The 14,129-nt window shown below is 40.4% G+C and overlaps 1 protein-coding gene across 3 annotated transcripts in view; it reads right to left on the bottom strand.

The window, feature by feature from the left end:
- OXSR1 (oxidative stress responsive kinase 1) overlaps nt 1–14,129 on the bottom strand; it is a 115,302-nt gene continuing 101,173 nt past the window's right edge. For all 3 annotated transcript variants that reach the window (XM_067566182.1, XM_067566184.1, XM_067566183.1), the window contains 7 exons: nt 13,144–13,179; nt 11,229–11,378; nt 8,863–8,936; nt 7,342–7,394; nt 4,139–4,207; nt 3,102–3,166; nt 1–2,673 (listed from right to left, as the gene is read on the bottom strand). In XM_067566182.1, the coding sequence (XP_067422283.1) occupies nt 2,599–2,673; nt 3,102–3,166; nt 4,139–4,207; nt 7,342–7,394; nt 8,863–8,936; nt 11,229–11,378; nt 13,144–13,179 (522 nt within the window). In that variant the 3' untranslated portion in view covers nt 1–2,598. The remainder of the gene's footprint in view (nt 2,674–3,101; nt 3,167–4,138; nt 4,208–7,341; nt 7,395–8,862; nt 8,937–11,228; nt 11,379–13,143; nt 13,180–14,129) is intronic.

The raw sequence follows: 14,129 nt of genomic DNA, 5'->3' as shown, positions 1-14,129 counted from the left end.
CATGGGCAATTTATTCTTTATTGATTAAAAATTAGAGATACATGCAATAAAGTACAAAGTCAAAAGAAAAAAGGTAGAATATTTTACATCTTTCATTATAATCTACAACACAACAAAGTTGTGGAGAGGACCTGGTTTCATTAATGTAGCATTATCCTTAGAGTATCAACTAAATTAAAAAAATACCACCTGGTCCTAGGTTCAGACCAGAATTTACCAAAACCCAAATTCATTAATGACATGTTAAAAAAAATATTTTTTATGAACAGCATTGGCACTTATTTTAATAACCTCAGAAACAAAATTATCTAGCACTGTAGTATCCCAAGCAAAATTTTGAATGACTACCAAAAAGGTCTAGAGATCTAATCTCAAATACACTAGAGTTGCTTTTTTTTTTTTAATTTAAAAAAACGTAGAAGTCTCAATGTCAGTGCGAACTCACTGTCTCTGCTAGTTCTGGATTAGGGAGGGCCAGAGAGAATTTAATAAATAGATACTGCATTGTTTCATTGGAGCAGTTTGAGTCCAACATTTCTCAGCACCAGTGCGCAAATGAACAGCGAGGTATGCATGACATGCAGGCAGAAGAGAAGTAATACTGTACCAAGACTATTTGGTCTCCATATTCTAAGATTTAAAAATGAAAGAAGCTATCACCCACTGGCCTTCATGAATGTGCAGATCACAACTGCTCTTCCAAAGCCAATAAGCACTTTAGAGGATAAGCCATGAGCGTGCTTTGCATCACACAACAAGAAAAGGTGCCAAAACTTTTCATACACGTTTTAAATCAGAACTAACCACCCCATTACTTTAAAAATTGTCATGTGCTTTACATTCCTTTATTCGCTCTCATACTCAGCACTTCAACGCTGCTCAGATTCTCTCACCCTCTTCTCCCGTTCCCTCCCTTTGCACTCATTTAGTGATGGGATTGTGCATAATTGGCAGTCCCAGTAGGAAAATATTAAACTACAGGCTAAAGAAACAAGTGCAGTATAAAACCATGCAAAAGTTAGGAAGTTTCCATAGCTGCTCATAGAGAAAAATATATAAATATATATTGTTCATTACAAGACTTAGAAATAAAAAAGTCCTAATTGAACCCAGTTGTCCCATTTTAACACTCCTTTCTGTATGTTATGCAACTGATGGAAACAGAACATATTTCCATATTCTGTGTTAAATTACAGGCCTACAATTTAATTGTATAAAACACTTCAAAGCCAAGAGCAGATACAAAGGCGAACTGTGAAACAGTAGGAAAAAAAATCAACATCATTTATTATTCACATATTGCATTACAAGTGTCTTTTCTAAACTGAAAGTATAATTTATATTATTTATGTAGAAATTCAAATTAAACACCACATATTAACGAAACCTAAATGTGAGTTACATGGTTTCTGTGACTTCCTGATCAAACTTCGACACTCGGGTTGAGAAGACATCTGAAAACCCAAGCAGTTAGTGCAGGATGGACACAAGGTCCAGAGCTTGCTTGCCTAGTATACATCCACTGGCAATACTTTTATTGCTGTAAAACAGAACAGGGATGGTTCCACATGTACCTGTTTGCAAAGCACATAAGGAAGGATTCTCTCAGCAGGGCAGAGGGATTGGTTTTAAAGAATAATTCAATGCGCCGGCTTTCGAAGAGCACCAGCAGCATGGATTTCCTCTCCTTTGTAAAAATGACTGTGTTACTAATCTACCTGAAAGGTCTGTTCCTGGAAAGCCTCCTAGTTCTACTTTAAGCATGGACTACAGCTGAGGATGTAGAATCAAAGACCAATTTTAATAACCTGATCATGGTGAATTAAGAGGTTCTGCCCCAGTGCCACACTTAGCACTAATGTGGATGGGAGGGGAGAAAAAAGGCTATTAGCAGTTTATCAAAGGGGCAGATGAATAAATGGTTGGCACCTAAGATCTCAGTATCGAGCAACCTCTCAGAAATGTGATGAAAGAAAATTTTAGCTGTCCCACTGTTAAGACTTGGCTCATTTTCTTAGATGTCAGCATTCAAATCCATTGAGTTTTAAAAGCACAGCCCGAAGATAAGTCAGATTCCCCAGCACGCCAGCCTCCATTGCCATGTCAGATGCAAGGTTAAAAGCAGGTCCAAGAATAAAAAAGCTCAACCCAAACAAAAAAAGGCCTTTTAGCATTAAACTTGTGCAAAAACAGCAAGTGTAACAAATGAAACTACATGTAAGCAAACATTTAGGCTGTGATTAGAGTAGTGGAACCCCTGTTTCGTACTCAGTAGTATTTATTTATTTTTTTAAAGTAAGGCAATAATAAAATGACCATGCAGGCAATGAAGTGTTGGGTCTGCATGTGTGAGATGAAGGAGATATAAAAACATATGAGAGTTGTTTACAAAAGCAGTAAACGGAATCAGTAATTTCAGGAAGCTGAATAGGTTTGTGATCCTATTTAGGAAAAACTTTAAAGCTCATAGAACGGGGGCTGTAGTTCAATTCTTTGGCAGTAGTGGTTTTTGTTTTGTTTTGTTTTTCAGGTCAACAGAAGCATTAGAAATATGCGCATGTAGGTTTTCGGTAGGGAAACGTCTCCTGGGATTGCAGTTTAGCTGATGCTGAGCTGTGCAAATCCTATAAGTTTGCCATCATCAGGAATATCCGAGCCTTCAACACCAGATGCCTGGGAACATAACAGAAAAGTAAAACTCAATAGCACTGTGTCATACATTATTTATAGCTTGACCTGTACGAGTTTTAGACTGGGGAAGGAGCAGGTACGGGACAACTTTGCATCATGTTCAGCAGACGGCAGCGTCTGAAGTTTACACATGAGTATTTTTCAGCTATGGAGAGCTGGGCTCAAAAACAGTTTCGCCAACACCTATTCGCTTTAGGGTTAAGCCTACTAACCTCTTACCCAGCCAAAACATTTCTACTCTTCCTGGGCAAGTAGGGTTTTCAAGTCCAGATAATACCACTACCCTATTTCAATCCTCTGATTGAAAAATTCAGGAAGCAAGCAAGGGGTTCAGGAAGCTTGTCGCTAAGGGTGCAGTGTTTTATTTACAAAAATGGCATCTTGCTTAACAAGGGAACAGGAATAAATACCAGTTTGAAAGTGACGGATCTGTTTGTCTGGGGCTCTTCCACAATTTTCTGCAAATTAGCTGCAACTGAAACACACACAAAAGTTATATTAGGACAGTCTAGATAGAGTTAATCCTAAATCCATTAGACTTTTTTTAAACACTACTCATACTGTACACACTCAGAATACTTTAAAAATACAGGTTAATGTATGAAATCCTCATAGGTAAAATAAGTTATGTTTACTCTACACCTTTAAACTGCAAACATAGCTTGATTCTGAAAAGCAACCCCTGTTTATGCAGGTGCCATCTTAAATGCCTGATTGCACCGGCAAATCACGTTAGCTACTAGCTGGCAGCATTTCTGCCTTTTAAGAGGGAGGCTGGGGTGGGCCCCTTTTCAAAACCAGTCCCTGTGAAATACAGTTCAGCATGCTACAGCTGAAGAGAGGTGCTTGTGCAATGTAGATTGTTAGTTTTAGCAGTAATATCCGCCATTTAAGAGGATGTGTTAGTTTAGGAAATGATTGTGGGAGGTAGGCATTTCAGGCTCGTCTATACAAACACTTAGTTTGCAGCAAGCTGGGATGTAAATATACCCCGCACTAGCCTGCCGTCTGTGTGGATCTTGCTACCACATACTAAAAGTTCTGCAGTGCACATGGATCTACTCCTGTTCCAAAATGGGACACTGGCCAAGGACCTGCAGAAGCAAAAGGAGGTGAAAGGCAAGTGTGTCCACTGCACTGACTAGATTCTGTTTATTTTAGCCTGTGTTACAGTTACAGTCAACAGAACCTTTTCTTCACAATTCTTCCAACTAGGACATGTTCTCTATGAAATTTGGAGCCCAAACCTGCATGCTCAGGCAAAACTACTGGAATTAATGACAGTTTTGCCCAAGTATGAAATACAGAATCAGGCCTAGGTGAGCTTTCCCAGGAGAACTCAGTACCTAAAGATCTGGTCATTCTCCACATGCTATATATCTAAATGTGATTATTGTAAAGCATAAATATTCATAGAGACAAATACTACAGCATCACTTGTAATTACCTATTACTAAATCTCTGCCATCAACAAGCCCAGCTGAGATGAGTTCTTGAGACACACCATCAGCAGTATCTGCAAGGGACAAAGATAAGTACTGTTCAGTTTATATTACAACTACTCTGGGACAACCTACATTATTGTCACTCAGACAACTAAGTCAGAGGTGCACCACTGGACAATCAAGTTTCTCACTAACCCAAATGATCCGGGAATCGGACATTGGACAAAAGGTAATTCTTAAAACAAAACTAAAGCCTGCACAAATCGAGAGGCAGAAATTATAGTTTATGATACAATAAAAGTTCGCTGAGCTGGATGAGTTAGAAGAATTACTAGTCACTTTAGAAGGCACTTATAATACGTCATTTACAGTTTTGCTTCTTTTCTACCCTGGGTCTGTATGGACAGGTGGCCAGGCAAATGTAAGGCCACTAGAGACTTCTATAAATATCCACTTCTGCCTCTATCCCCAAACCTGTTGGCCAAACCTAAGAGGTGGATACTATTTAAAATAAGCTATATTGTACCACCTTAATTACCCTATTCTAGCAACACCCAGAACCTTCAGATTGAAGGAGTCAACCCAGCAGCCTGCAAATCCTGCATTCATAGATTCAGAAATTCCAAAGCCAGAAGGGATCATTGTGATCATCTAGTCTGACCTTCTTTACAACACAGGCCAGAGAACTTCCCCAAGATATGTTCTCTTTCAAAGGGAATTATCTTTTTTTTTTTAAAAAAAAATCCGATCTTGAACATCAAGGGACCCTGAGGCCATCATCTTGAGTATGGAGGCAAGAGACTTGTAAAATGCAGATCCCAGCATACTTCGTTCCGGCTTGAGCCAAGCTGCCTGTCACCTGGAGCATTATATCTTGTCACTTGTAGTCTGGAGGCTGTGGATCACACTGTAGAACTCTGAACTGGACTTGGTCTGAGGCAGCACTTTAGCCTTCTCTCCACTGCTGTTTTTCCAAAGGGACGTACTTTAAAAGCATGCCCCCTTGCCTCAGCACCAAACTTCCAAGAAAGCACAATCAGAATGACTGTGCAGCTTGTTCTGAATATCTCAAGCATTTAATAAGTGGAGCCAACTATCCCACTGCATAGGAAAGATGGCAAGAAACCACCCCCACTTAATCCGGAGATCTTCAATGATCTGAAACTCCAAAGAGTCCTACAAAAAGTGGAAACTAGGTCAAATTATAAAGGATGAAAATAAACAACATGAGCACGTAGGGACAAAATTAGAAAGGCCACAGCACCAAACAGATTAAACTAGCTAGAGACATAAAGGGTAACAAGAAAACATTCTACAAATACATTAGAAGCAAAAGGAAAACCAAGAACGGGCCCGTTAATCGGGGGGCGAGCGGGGGGGGGGGCGGGCGCGCGCAGCGGCGCAGAAGTGCTAAATTACCGTTTTGTTTCAGTTTTCACCAAAAATTTTACTAGAAATTGGACAGCTAACTTAATGAACGCCAGTGAAAATGAGGTATGATCAGATGCTAAAACAGGTAAAGAACAAGTTAAAAATTACTTAGACAAGTTAGATGCCTTCAAATCATCCGGGCCTGATGAAATACTCAAGGAGCTGACTGAGGACATATCTGAGCCATTAGTAATTATTTTTTAAACGTCATGGAAGATGGGAGAGATTCCAGAGGACTGAAAAATGGCAAATATAGTGTCAATCTATAAAAAGGGAAATAAGGACAACCCGGGGAATTACAGACCAATGAGTTTAACTTTAGTATCAGAAGAGATAATGGAGCAAATAATTAATCAATTTGCAAACACCTTGAAGATAATAAGGTGATAAGTAACAGTCAGCATGAATTTGTCAAGAACAAATCATGTCAAACCAACCTAATAGCTTTCTTTGACAGCGTAACAACCTTGTAGATGGGGGGAAGAGGTAGAAGTGGTATATATTGACTTTAGTAAGGCTTTTGATACTGTCTCGCATGACCTCAAACAAACTAGGAAATACAACCTATTTGGTGCTACTATAAGGTGGGTGCACAACTGGTTGGAAAACCATTCCCAGAGAGTAATCACTCGTGGTTCATAATCAAGCTGGAAGGGCATATTGAGCGGTGTCCCACAGGGATAAGTTCTGAGTCCAGTTCTGTTGAATAGCTTCATCAATGATCTAGATAATGGCATAGAGAGTACACTTCCAGAGTTTGCTGATGATACCAAGATGAGAGGGGCTGTAATTGCTTTGGAAGATAGGATTAAAATTCAAAACGATCTGGACAAACTGGAGACAGTCTGAAGTAAATAGGATGAAATTCAGTAAGAAGAAATGCAAAGTACTCCACTAAGGAGGGAACAATCAGTTGCACACACAAACTGGCTGCCTAGGTAGCAGTACTGCAGAAAGGGATCTGAGGGTCATAGTGGATCACAAACTAAATATAAGTCAACAATGGAACACTGTTGCAAAAAAAGCAAACATTCTGGGATGTATTAGCAGGAGTGTTTGTTGTACGCAAGACACGAGAGGTAATTCTTCCGCTCTACTCCATGCTGATTAGGCCTCTACTGGAGCATTGTGTCCAGTTTTAGGCACCACATTTTAAGAAAGATGTGGACAAATTGGAGAAAGTCCAGAGAAGAGCAGCAAAAATGATGAAAAGTCTAAAAAACATGACCTATGAGGGAAGAGTGAAAAAATTGGGTTTGGTCAGTTTGGAAAAAAAAAGACTGAGGGGGAACAAGGTGACAGTTTTCAAGTACATAAAAAGTTATTACAAGAAAGAGGGAGAAAAATTGGTAGTCTTGGAGGACAGGACAAGCAGCAATGGGCTTAAATTTCAGCAAGGGTGGTTAGGTTGGACATTAGGAAAAACTTCCTTACTGTCAGGGGTAGCTAAGGACTGGATTAAATTGCCTAGGGAGGTTGTGGAATCTCAGGCATTGGAGATTTTTAAGAGCAGCTTTGACGGACACCTGTCAGGGATGGTCTAGATAATGCTTGGTCCTGCACTGAATGCAAGGGACTGGCCTAAAAGACCCCTCAAGGTGCCTTCCAGTCCTATGATTCTAAGTACACTCCAATAGAGCACATGCCTCAATCTGAACCTCTGCTTGGATTTCCACATGCTCTTCATTTCAATACTTTGACCAAAAAAAACCCCAGAAGGTAGGCTTCCCCCACCACTGCCTATTCAATACATTTAATTTTCACAGCTTCTCACCTCTCCCTGGGGTAAATTCAAACCGGATATCATTAAGTTCTTTCTTTGAATTCCTGTGGTAAGAATACACAGTTTTAACCAATTACAAGGAAGAACAGATGTTTCACAGAGTTTATTTCAGACTGTTTGGGGATTGCAGTGTTCTGGTTGAAAGTACATAAAAATCATTCAAAAATCAGTTTTAAAACGATAACTGGATTTTACTGTTTAAATACCAGCTACTCTAAAAGGGATGCACAGAGAGTTGGATTTGCATCGGGGGGCAAAGCTCTCGGTGGAGGGCTTTCTACTTAGGAATTTGTTCCCCCCATTGGCTTGACAGAGCCAGAGCCTGCCGATACTCAGGATACATAAGGCCCATCTACCCAGGTATTTATGAGGTCCGCCCCTCACCTCACTCCAACATCTGAGCACCTTACAGACATTAATGGATTTATCCTTGAAGCATCCTTGCAGGGTAGAGAAGTATTATCCCCATTTTGCCAACGGAGAACTGAGGCACAGAGATTAATTGACTTGCGTAGGAAGTCTTTGGCAGACCCAGATCTCAGCAACCCAGTCCAGTGCCTTAACCACAAGACCATCCTTCTCCCAGCTCTCAGTCAAGGTACTCCTCATGAGACTCATGAGAGTAGAAGGTTCTTTAGCGGTACTGCTGATATTACCAATTTAGATTGTACTTATCACGGTTTTCTCTTTCTTGTTCCTAACTATGGAAGGGCACTGCACACAGTGGTAAACAGTTATAAATGAGCTGATAAACTTATGCACTGAACTTTAGGAAGGGTTTCCACTCTCTCCCACTCTCCCTACGAAGTTAGCTAATTACACGGTTGTGTTTAAGCAAGCACAACGAAAGGCCATTCAGTACAACAATGTCAAGTTTCCTGTGCAGACTGCTGGCTGCTACTCCATAAGACACTCCCAACATGCCAACACAGAATCCCATTAAAGCTGAGCCAGCTCACAAGAGATCAGGTACCATGTGTGATTTTCGTTGTTTTAAGCCACTTATGATTCCTGAACATCCATGGGGAAAACAGGGATAATTCATTCTTACCTACCACACAGTTTGGTATGCTTTTCACCAAGACTGAGACCTTTCGGGATACAGAATTTGTGAAGCTGCAAGGAGGAGTCTGAATAAAAGAATTTTGGCCTCCTGGTTTTCCTCATACCCTCCAGCTCAGTGTGGGTCCCAGTTAAGGGCCTGGGATGGAAACCAAATGACCACCATCCCTTCAATTCAACAAGGGGAAAGACATGACCATCTATGAAATTAACGACACTTCTAGAACATTCTACAAACATTCATCCTCACAGCATTGCTTTGAGGTGGATATGTAAAGTTATCCGGGTCTTACAAATGGGGAAAACTGGTTATATGGCTTACTCAAGGCAACAATGTTTCAGTGATGAATCCAGGATTACAATTCCAGAGCTCCCTACCCTAACAGACCATGCCCCACCCATTAATTCACACTGCCTTCCTTTCCAACAGTTCCATAGTAGTGCACTTACCTTAACCTTAGGACAAGACTGATGGGGACTTTTATATCCTCCTGAACTGGTGCTGCAGCAGGGGCAGGTGGTGCCTAAAATGGGAATGGATTATTTTAAAGTCAACTAGCACTACCCTGCTCCTCCCCGCATACCCCTGGTTTTAAAAATACAAAACACAGACTATAATTGAGCATAAACACTGAATATCATACAATTATCAAATACCATGCAATGTGTGGGCATATAACCACTCATTGGAATACTGAAAGCACAATGAAAACCAAAACAAGAGGAATATTAATGTACAAGTGAACTATACTATGTAGTAATATTTAGAAAGACAATCCTGTCTGGAATTGTCTCCAGAAGAAATAAATAGTGGAACAATTATTTGCCTTTCAGAGACACTGGAAATTAGCCAGAGGCTTCAGAAATTTTTCAATGCATTTATCAAATAGATTCCAGACAAACCAAATGTGCCCGAAAAATTAGTTGATAGACAAGATATTTGATAAATCATAATAGATTTCCTATACCCTGCCTCAAGATGTCCTACATGGCTTTTTGAAAACACAAGACAAATTCTTCAAAAGCATCTAAGTTTTTTAGGAGCCTTAAGCCCCACTGACTTTCAGTGAGACTCAGGTGATTTAGAACATTTTAGCCACTACCCATAAAACAAGATTAGATTTACAGATTAGTAGGGACTTAGATGTACATTCCTGAATGTCTGGTTGCTTCATGGATCCCTAACTAAATGGATTTTAAAAAGTTCTAGAAGTAGCTTATCTGCCCATTTTCCACTTCTGAATTACTGCTGATTATTTGTGCTTGTAGTCAGATCATGTCTGCTTCATACTCTTCAGCAGTACATTTCCAGATATTTATACTGCTGGTGGTAGATTTTAGTAATGGGATACATTGTTTTATCAAACTCTGGAGGGGAAAAAAATTGATTGCTCTTTCATTGTCTAAATCTTGGTCTGTATTTCACATGCTGCACAAGAGATTTTAACTTGCAGCACTAGGAGACAGTATAGTAGGCTGACAAAGCATGAAACTTTACCCAAGTTCTTTTTTCATCTGAACCACTCTCTCTTTCGAGGAACTTAAAAATTAACAACTTGACTGAGAAAGGAGGTATTTCACTCCATCCAATACCAATTTCATTCTCTTTTCTGAAAAAATCAGGATCTCAATGCTGGCCCTATTTAAAAAGGCATCAAAGATACTGATTCAAGCACAAAAGCTACCATTTAATGCAGCAAAGTGAATATCTACTCCAATGTGAACTCTTTAAGACTTAAAAATTTAAGACTAATATATTGTTAGTAATGGTTATCTTTAAAATGGAAATAAAAATTAAGTGCAATGAGATAGTTCTACTTAAAAAAAAAAGGAAAGTTCCTAGGAATAAATGAAGACCAGAGTTACTTTTACTAGTAGCATTGCCAAACTTCTCTAAGGGGCTATTAGCTAGAGCATGTTAATTCATCATTTCTAATATTCAAATGCCTCCTCCAACTGGAAATATGAACATTAGTTTCTTTTATTTAGAAGTACCAATAGTCTGGCAAATTTAGCAGCATTGTAAGACAGCCAACTGCAAGACCTATTCCAAATATCTTAGGAATGGATTATTTTGGTAATTTCCCTGTCCCCCCTTCAGCCCAAGAAACCAGAGTTCACTTCTTCCTTCCTGGGTAGGCTCTCCTAGCTGGGCTTTGCACTAAAAACAATTCAGAACAGAATTATGATTTGTATGACTTAGCCAGGCTTTAAATTTTCCACAGACATCAATTCTCTTCTGCACCAGATGGGAGCCTGTCAAAAAACAGCCTCAAACTCAAAACCACAGGGAAGTGTGGTTTCTCTACTAGTCTTGTGTTAATACAAAGGCTTTTTCAATGCATGTGTCCTGCATTCCTTTCAGAGCCTGGAAAACCTTCCTCCTCCACCTCTAGCTTCCTCCTACTACTCCTTCTAGACATGCCCTTGAGGCTCTGATGCTGCTGAAAGATCTGGCCAGAACCTGGTTTAGAACCTAGTCCATGTTACTCCCTTGGTCTCCTTTAAACAAGAAGCTGCTGATCTAAGCTAGGCACTCCCCTCTTTGCTTCTCCAGACTCAAGAGTCTGAAAGAAAGTCACTACTGGTTCAGAGAATGAGAACCCAGGAGCAGCAGATCCCTGCAGGACTGTGCACAGCTTTGCACCTCAAGCACCAGGGCCTGCCTTCTCCTCTTACGCAATTGGTCAATTCACCATGCTAATACAACTCACCACAGGCAGCTTTCCTGGCTTAAGTAAATTCTAGTGGGACTGATACTTTAAGGAGGGTCTCCTACAAAACTGAACATGTGTATAAAGGGTGTGTAGCCTTACCTGCCCTGCTGCTGGAGGAACCTGAGTAGGTGGAGGGACAGCAATTTGAGAAGGTTGTGCAGGTGCTTGTCCTGCTGGCTGAGGTAGTTGAGCAGGAGTCTGTGCTGGAACATGGAGTAAATGACCTGTGGGTTCAGCTGGTGGGAACAGCTACAACAAGACGTTTTATGAGAGAAGGAATGTCATTGAGAGGAGGTGGTTAGGCATGAGTGCACGGCGACCCTGCTTGCCAAAACACAACTATTGCCAACTCCACGTCCATCCCCTCAAGCCACTAACTCAGATCCAAGTGGGAGTCAAAGGACTTCGGCTTCTCGTTCTAGAAGATGATTCTTCTTCTCCCCCATCATCCCCTGAAATGCTCATTCTCTCTATTACCATGGATCTTGGACAAGAAACTAAGGACTGAATGCTACATAGTAATACAAACCGAGCTCTCCCCTAGAAGATATTACCACATACTGTAGTCTCCATTCTCTTGGAACATGAGCATTATTGACATGTCTCATTTGCCAAGTCATCAGGTCAGCCTCTTACATTGCTTTAATAAAACTGTCTTGTGATTCCTTTCAGAGGGGAAAGGCACAACACAGTGAAGAATTAAATCTTCGTAGATAATTATCTCTTTCCAAACAAATATGATTCCAGGTATTAAGATGTACTGTTGTCAAAACAGTTCAGCATTCAATTCAGAGGTAACACAGACAGAGTGCAAGCTCTTCAAAGCACACAGCAGCCTGATTGGGACTGGAGATATAGATTTAATGCTCTAGTGGCTGGCCAAAGAGGAAACGGCAAAGAAAGAACCTAATCAGTTCCCCAGGGGAGAAGGATGGGTGAAGTGTGAGTTATTGCAACTATAAATCTTCTGACCTCCATTCTGAGATGGCTTCAGGTCATCTCTCTATAACTAGTTCTCAGTTGCAAACTGAAGGTAGAACAGGACAGGCTAAACCTAGGCAGAATTCTACAAGATATGCCAGTTTAACATCCCATGCGTGTTGGGAAGGAAATAAGTAATACCTACTCACTGAATCAGCAAGCAACCATATGCTAACAGTTAAGAGATACTAACAACATTCTTGTTTAAGATTCGCAGACTGCAAAGAGTTCTAAAGCAAGATTTTTAATTGTCATTCAATTCTTGCTTTGTTACCAACTGTGAAAGACTATTGAAGAGCTAGCTCAGAGGCTTAGCTGAAGGCGGAGAACGAGTCAGACCAGGTCCTGTTAAATGGGCACTTTGGGTATGTCTATACTGCAATTCAAAACCTGTGGCTGGCCTGTGCCAGCTGACTCCAGCTCGCAGGGCTCTGGCTAAGGGGCTGTTTAACTGCGGTGTAGACGTTTGGGCCCACCTCACAGGGTCCTAGAGTCTAGACTCTGGCCCATGCCCAAACATCTACACCGCAGTTAAACAGCCCCTTAACCAGAGCCCAAGTCAGTTGGGGTGGGCCAGCCACAGGTTTTGAGTTGCAGAGTTAACATACCCTTTGACTGAGATGTTTGGAGGGAAGAGATAAGAAGGACTTGACAGATTTTGAAATAGTGGATTCAATCTCAAAGCTGGAGAGCAGTAAAAATCTTCACGATTTTGTTTGACGGGAAAATCATCAGAGAAGATGCCCACAAAGGAGAGTGAACATAGCAACTAATTCACTACCCAGATGAGCCTTTGTCATGATAAACTAAATTGAAAACAACATTCCCTATAAAGCTTTGTTAAGATTAGCGCTAGGATCTCACTCTACGTAGTCAGTGATTCACCTTCTAGGGAGGTTTATTAATAGGAATTAGCTTCCAAGCCCCAGGATATTATTTTTAGAGGCCAATAAGAACATGTTCCTTGTGATATTGACAATGACTGGGAGGTGTCAGATTTAAAGAGAAACAACTTCCAAAAGGCACAACTTACCTCAGAATTCTGTAATGATTCTTTCACTCTGGGAGACTGAAAAGAAAAAAAAAAGATCAGTTATTACTATAAACTGTTTAACAAAACTGAATCTTACTGACTAGCCAGGGTTGCCCCAATCATGTTAATGTCCACTAAATGCACATATATGGGTCTGGTTTTACTTGTATCTACATATTAAAATGTACAATAGCAATAAAGCCAGATAATTTCTCAGCCTAGCCTCGCTATATCCCCTGGAAACACACTGCCATGACTTGACTTACTATATACAGTTTAGATTTATACAAGTAGCATATAAGAACTGCTAGAGTTCTTTACTAGCTGGGAAATCTAGTATTAATGAGGACTGCATTGATAAGATTTGGATTTCATTAATGAGCCGAGACTATAAAATCTATTTTAAAGCCACTCCAACTCTTAAAGAGAGGACAATATAGCAGTCTGTAAAGCAATCAGAATATTAAAAGGGTCATAAGAATTCATTATATTAGAAAGTTGAAGTCAAGCAATGTACTCAACAATGATAAACAATTCCTAAGAACAATAAGATATTATTTTCCATCTACAGTTGTAGCAATGAACAAATAGTCTTTCATTCTTCATTCGGGGAATCACATCACCTTTTCCGATGAGCAATAATTTCTGTTATGTTCTGCCTAGAAACATCCAAGGCCCCATTGTGCTAGGCACATCAGAAACAACAACTCAGAAAAGGCAGTCCCTTAGACCCTATGTGTCAGACAGAAAACAAGGGGAAGACAGGTAAAAGGGAATTATAATTCAACATTAACTAGATTTGGGTTGCCCAGTGCTATATGAACACAGGACAGTCCCTGCCCCGAAGAATGTACCATCTAAAAGACCGGGGTGAGGTTGGGATGGTGAAGTAACACCACACGTGGCATTACTGGAGGCAAGGGGCTAAAAAGGTGACTCTCAGTCTTGGGCACCCCTTCAACCATCACAATGTCTTTGGGATGAGA

The sequence above is a fragment of the Emydura macquarii genome, unplaced genomic scaffold, assembly GCF_026122565.2.
Source record: "Emydura macquarii macquarii isolate MOO-44397 ecotype Brisbane River unplaced genomic scaffold, CSIRO-AGI_Emac_v2 contig_2742, whole genome shotgun sequence".
NCBI lineage: Eukaryota > Metazoa > Chordata > Testudines > Chelidae > Emydura > Emydura macquarii.
Note: the sequence above shows the minus strand (reverse complement) of the source record. Positions and strands in the feature narration are given on the sequence as shown.